The sequence below is a fragment of the Apis dorsata genome, unplaced genomic scaffold (assembly GCF_000469605.1).
Source record: "Apis dorsata unplaced genomic scaffold, Apis dorsata 1.3 scaffold_490, whole genome shotgun sequence".
NCBI classification, from domain to species: domain Eukaryota; kingdom Metazoa; phylum Arthropoda; class Insecta; order Hymenoptera; family Apidae; genus Apis; species Apis dorsata.
The window spans coordinates 46,137-52,243 of NW_006263724.1; the positions used below are offsets into that span (position 1 = coordinate 46,137).

Below are 6,107 nucleotides of genomic sequence, written 5' to 3' on the forward strand. Positions count from 1 at the left end.
AAAATTCGCAGAAGAGATTGACGTCAACGAGAGCAACCACGGAGACGACGTCCTCGACCCCGAAGAACAACTCGACCACGGCCACGATGCATCGTCGAGGGCCCCTGATCACCGACAATGGGAACGGCTTGCTCGAAACCAATCGTCGGACGATCTCGATGAAATAGATCGAGGCTCCATCCCTAGATCCTTGATCTTGCCCAATGGATACCGTCTGTTCAGTCGACAATAGGCTACGCGAAGTCTCCTAGCAATTTCCAACGACTCTCTGGCCCCCTGCCAACATCCACTGGAACCCTTTTGGCCAGTCACTCTTCGATATCGCTCACAAAATATCTTTTCTTTTACCTTTTTGTTTTCGTTGTTTTTGCCTCTTTTTTCTCCGTTATTAATCATCTTGTTATTTATGAACGATCTTGTTTATCGTTTTTGTATCATTTTTTATTTTGTTTGTTATTTTGTTTTATTTATATATTATTTTTTTCTACCTTTCTCTCTCTCTCTCTCTCTTTTTTTTTTTTAATGATTTCTTGGAAAGAACTAGCATCGTAGTAGTGTCGTTGAGTCTTGATGACCCTTGTGCCATATTTGTCGAGCGTACGTGGGCGTGTAAAAAGAATCAATGGCTCGAGGAAATGTTACTTCTACTAAAGGGAAAGAACGGAACGGGAAATCTTGCTTCAATTTTTTCGTTTTTAATTCTTTTTTTTTTACACCGAGCTTTTATATTTACAAAAGCGTCTTTCCTTCGCTTCTTTACGATTCTCTATCGAACAGACATACAGTTAATTTCGGTAACGAGGATCCTCGTGAATTTTTCAACCTCTTTAACTCGCTTTAATTCCTCTGCACTTTTCTCTGTCCCATTTTTTCTTTTTTTTTTCCTTTTTTTTTATACTCAGAATTTTCAAAAGCATTTGCTCAATAGCCGGTATTCTAACGGAAAAACCCTCTTCTTTTTCTTCTTCTTGAAACATTATTTTTATTTCGACCTCTTGGAATCCTAAAATTCACGATCGGAGAGGGAAAGATTTTCCCCTTTTGAGAATTCTCTTCCTTTCCTCCTTTCGAAATCGAAATAAATCGATCAGTCGCGCTGGTAAACTTTATATAAAAACGACTACTCGAGACTGTTATAATAATATTTCTTCAATAACATTGAAAAATTTTATTTCCATTTTTTGACTTCCTATTTCGCCCTCTCTCGATCAAATTCCGTTCTTTTTTCAAAGTTCTTTGATCTTGAAGGATAATACCCGCCTACGACGTCCATTTGCAAATTTCGCGGAGCTGAGAGAAAAATTATTCTAGTCGAGTCGCATGATAGATTAACCGCTATCGTCGAAATATATTTAAATTGTTCGAGGTCGATGAGAGAGAAAAATGTTAACAAATCGACACGGTGTACCGCTTTTCGAAGGGGTCAAACGTGTAAGAGCTTGTACGCTTTTGCAACCACGGGAAACTGTAACTTCGCCGCGCAGAGAGTTTAGTAGGAAATCGAGCGAATATTTTTTCTACGGGACTGAAATTGTCGGTGTTGTGACGGCCTAATTGCCGTTTCATTCATAGGAAACTGTACAACCTTTCGAGTGCCCTTAACGCATCGCAACTTGCTTCCTCTTCTCCGTCGAAAGAAAGGAAAAAAGAAGGAAAGGAAATAGGAGAAAATTGGGGGACGAATGGCGCTAGTGTTTCGAAAAAAATTTTTTTGGAAAGCGTCCACAACCCGATCTCGATAAAACGCACCAACGATTTTTTGTAGTTTAAGTCGGCCATGTCTTCGTTCCCTTGTCGGAAACAATGTTATTGTAATGGAGAATAAGCGAGAGATAGGAAGAGTCCATGACAATATTTGATAAGTTGGAGAAAATGAAGAGAAAGAGCTTCGATATCGCCACGCTCGAGGAACGAAATTATCGTGGACAAGCTCGTTGTAAGATAATACGATCCAAGAATCTGGATTCTATAGTTTCGCGATAACTTTTCACGTTTTCCGCCACGATATACACGTTCCTCGAGCGTGCTTCTCACTCGAGAGAATTTTCTTATCGAAATAGTAGAACAGTAGAATAGACATTTGTTCGGAAAAGAGAAAAATTTGAATTGTTAAAAATCTTAAGTAATTGGAATACGATGGGAAGAAAATTAAGCTAAATTTTCTACGAAAAAAAAGAAAAAGAAAAAAAAAAGAGAAAAGAAGAAGACAATAGAACGTATTGTCAAAGTCTTGTCGCCTTCGATTTACATATCATTTGTATTGAATTTTATTTGTCGTTGGTCGAACTTGATCGGGTTAAAAAGCTGGTGAAACTTTAGCGAGTGTATCGATTAGAAAGGCGAACGAACGGACGGCGAAGAGGAAAATTAGCGGAAAATTGAGCCCGTGGCATATCACGTGGGGTGATAATTCTCGCGTAGGACCAGAGACTGTGCGTCGATGTGTATATAAAATGCGTTCAATTAGTTTTATCGGTCCTTGTTCAAAAGAAAAAGATTGAAATTGATTAAGCGCTCGGTTGGCGTGCCAGCGCATGCTGCTCCTAGTATCAGAGATTTAAAACGTGACGAGAACATCGATTCGAGATGATTCGAGTCGCGAATCATTGAAATTTAAATTCGAGTCAGCGCGAGTTCGAAAAAGTTGGACTTTCTCTCGATCGAATCGTTTATCGATTCGAAAAGGAGACAGCCCGGCGATTCTTGTTGTCGCGAAATAATGTAAATATTTACGCTTCACGGTTTGAAAAGCAAAGATTTCGAGAAATGGAAAAAAAGGGAAATGAAAGATTTTAAAAATGAGAGGAGGAATAATATTAACGAGGGTGTGTCGAACGAAATTTTCCACGCCCCAAAACCGAGTCATTTGAAAAAACTTTTAATATAGATTGGAATTTATTAAAAGTGTGTGTGATATGATTGCGTGAGGAAATCGCGTAAAAAAGAAGAAAAAGTATTTTTATCCGACTTCGAATTCGAACGTCGAGTAATGTTTTATTTAAAGAGGAGAAGAGAGATTGGCGAGGAAAAGAGAAATGCGAGATCGTCGTCGTTCGAATGAATGATTGAAGAAGGCACGGAAAAGATGTAACGTGGTACGAATCCTAGGTGGATGGACTGGTGCAAACCGGAAGCATAGATACGCACACACGCATACACAGTTGTACGCACACGACAGAGAGGAATAGAAGGGATGTCGTAAGGGTACGCTGATATATCTCCTCGAATTTTCAGAATTCATGGAAATTCATGTACCTTTATAGAATCCTCTGTATCTACCCGTACGTAGGATATTCGATTTAAGGAAAATGAGAGAATAAATGTCGTACGTTGTATATTTGTCCCTGTGTATTTTCTTCTCCCCATTTCCATTCTTTAATTCAATTTGTTTTGTTATGGCTTCATATTGATTAATTATAATACAGCACTTTGTATAGATTAACGATATTGTTTGTGAACAATTTATTTTTCACGAAAAACGATGAATAATAATATATTAAGTATTAATTCGAGTAAATGTATTTTTAAAACGATAAATTTTAATGAATTAAAAATAATGAATTAAAATTAACAAATTTAATAAATGAAAAGTTATTAGTTAATATAAGATACATGTATATGTATAATATATGAAAATTAAATCGAATAAACTCTATTAACATTTTTAATTAATAGATCGAATAAAAGAAACAATAAAATTTATCAGATATGTTGTCTCATAAATGTAATTTTACAGAGCAAGTATAGTAAAAGAGAGCAAATAGTAAAAAAAGAACAGAGATAAGTAAAAATATGAAAATCCGTGTTATCTCCAGAGTGCCATAAATAAAACGCACAAAGAAATAGAAATAATATAAAGACTGACTTTCAGCACCATCTTTGAAATTTTTTTAAAAAATCATGTTTCTGAAAGCATTCAAGAGATGGCACGAATATACAATTCTTATTCTTCTTTATCTTGCTTTGGAAAATAAATCTTTACACTCCAAAGATGACATTTCTAGTAAATTTTTACTGTATTTCTTTTCATATTATTTTTTATCCTTTCCCTTGTATATTTCATTTACGACACTCTGAAGATGGCGATAATTTCAATATTTTTATTCTATTTCTATCCTTTTCTCAGTTTATTATTAATTAAACAATTAATAAATAAATGAATAAATAAATAAGTAAAGGAATAAAAAAATAAATTACTGTATAAATGAAAAAATAGGAAGAAATAGATAGAAAAAATAAAAGAATGAATAAATCAATAAATAGAAACCTACATAATTGAAAAAATTAATAAATAGAAAAAAAAAATAAACAAAGAAATAAAAATTAAATAAATCGATAAATAAGTCTAATTAAGTAAATATATGAAAAAATAAATATATAGTAATAATATATAGTAATTGATTGTATAAATAAAGAAATAAAAAAATAAAAAGATAAATAATATATTACATAATATATAAATGAAGAAATAAAAACTGAATAAATACATAAATAAATAAATTAATTATTTTATAATTAAATGATTATATAAATTAAAAAATAGATAAAGAAGTAAATAAATAATTTAATTAATAAATAACTAAATAAATAAATAAAGAAATATTAAAAAAAATAATACTAAAAAAATATAAATGTTTTAATTTGCAAAAATATATATAATTTTTTATTGTAATAATTTGTTAGAATTATAAATTAACAATAAAAATCTAAAAATTATAAAATTATTAGTCATTATATTCGAAAAATCAATTTTGATACGATCGACAAGAAACGTATATTTTCGTTAACCTTCGTTGACGCGACCTTATATAAGACAGCTCGCAAGTCAGAGATAATAATCATTTATTAACGAACCTACCCGACGAATAGATCAAATCTGTAGCATTTTAACTAAATTTTTATAAGATAGAAAATAATTTTCAATTCATTTATTTTTATAACATCTTTTTTTTATTAACATTTAATATTGTTATATATATATTAAATATTATTTATTTTTTAATCAACATTTTTTTATTATTTCATTTATTTAAACATTTACATATTTATTTATTCAAACATTTATTTTTTAATTTAACTTTTATTTTTTAATTTAACTTTTATTTTTTAATTTAATTTTTATTTTTTAATTTAATCAACTTATTCCTTTAATCTTTTATTCATTTATTCATTCTTTCACTTGTTAATTTATTTTTTAATTTATATTTTCATTTATTTATTCCTTCATTTTTTTACTTGTTCATTTATTTTTTAATTTTACTTTCTTTTATCTATTTCTTTATTTTTTTATTTGTTCATTTATTTTTTAATTTTACTTTCTTTTATTTATTCCTTTATTTTTTTACTTGTTCATTTATTTTAAAAATTTTTTTGTTTAATTTCTTCTTCATTTTTTATCATGTTTTAACTTTGATATTTATTTTTCTATTAGCTCCTTTTTCCTTATTTCTCTTTTCAAGCATTCATGTTGTGATTATTATTTTTAAATTAAATTGCAAATGATCAGTATTTTAAAGTTCTTTAAATTTAAATTGAACGAGAGTGTTATACGAATGCAAATAGATTTAGTATTAAAGTTTAGATTAAGTGAGTTTAAGATCTCATCGATGGACGATAAGTGAGTTTAAGGACAACGATGGACAACGATAGACAATGGTGAGAATTTTTTAGATTTTAATTTTTTATTCTAATTCATTATAATATATTTAATATAAGTGACAAATTGTGATCATTGTAAACTCATTCTACTTTATTGTAAATAATTTTTATATTAATTCTTTTTTTATGTTTTAGATTTTTCTAACATATTTATAACTTTAATTTTATATCAATTTCTTTTTTCTTATATTATTCATGTTTTACGTTTTTATTTTATTATTTATTTTTTAATTTATAATAATAATTTATGTTTTCGATTTGTTTAATTTGCTTTATTTTTTTGTTTAATTTTTCCTTTATTTCCTATGTTTCAGATTTTTATTTAACATTTAAATTTATTTCAATATTTTACACTTATAATATTATTTTCTGTCTTTTTTTTCAGGCGGGTCTCGACGCGTAGTCACCTCCTCGTGGTGAGACCTGGTAATTGATATCGATTTTCGATT

General features: G+C 29.6%; 1 protein-coding gene across 1 annotated transcript in view; it reads left to right on the plus strand.

Annotated features, from left to right (window-relative positions):
• Positions 1-845, plus strand: part of LOC102671628 — a gene marked incomplete at its 5' end in the record, with an annotated part of 24,840 nt that extends 23,995 nt beyond the window's left edge. Inside the window, one exon of the mRNA XM_031512664.1 lies at positions 12-845. Within this exon, the coding sequence (XP_031368524.1) occupies positions 12-167 (156 nt within the window). The remainder of the gene's footprint in view (positions 1-11) is intronic.
• Between the last annotated feature and the right edge of the window lie 5,262 nt (positions 846-6,107).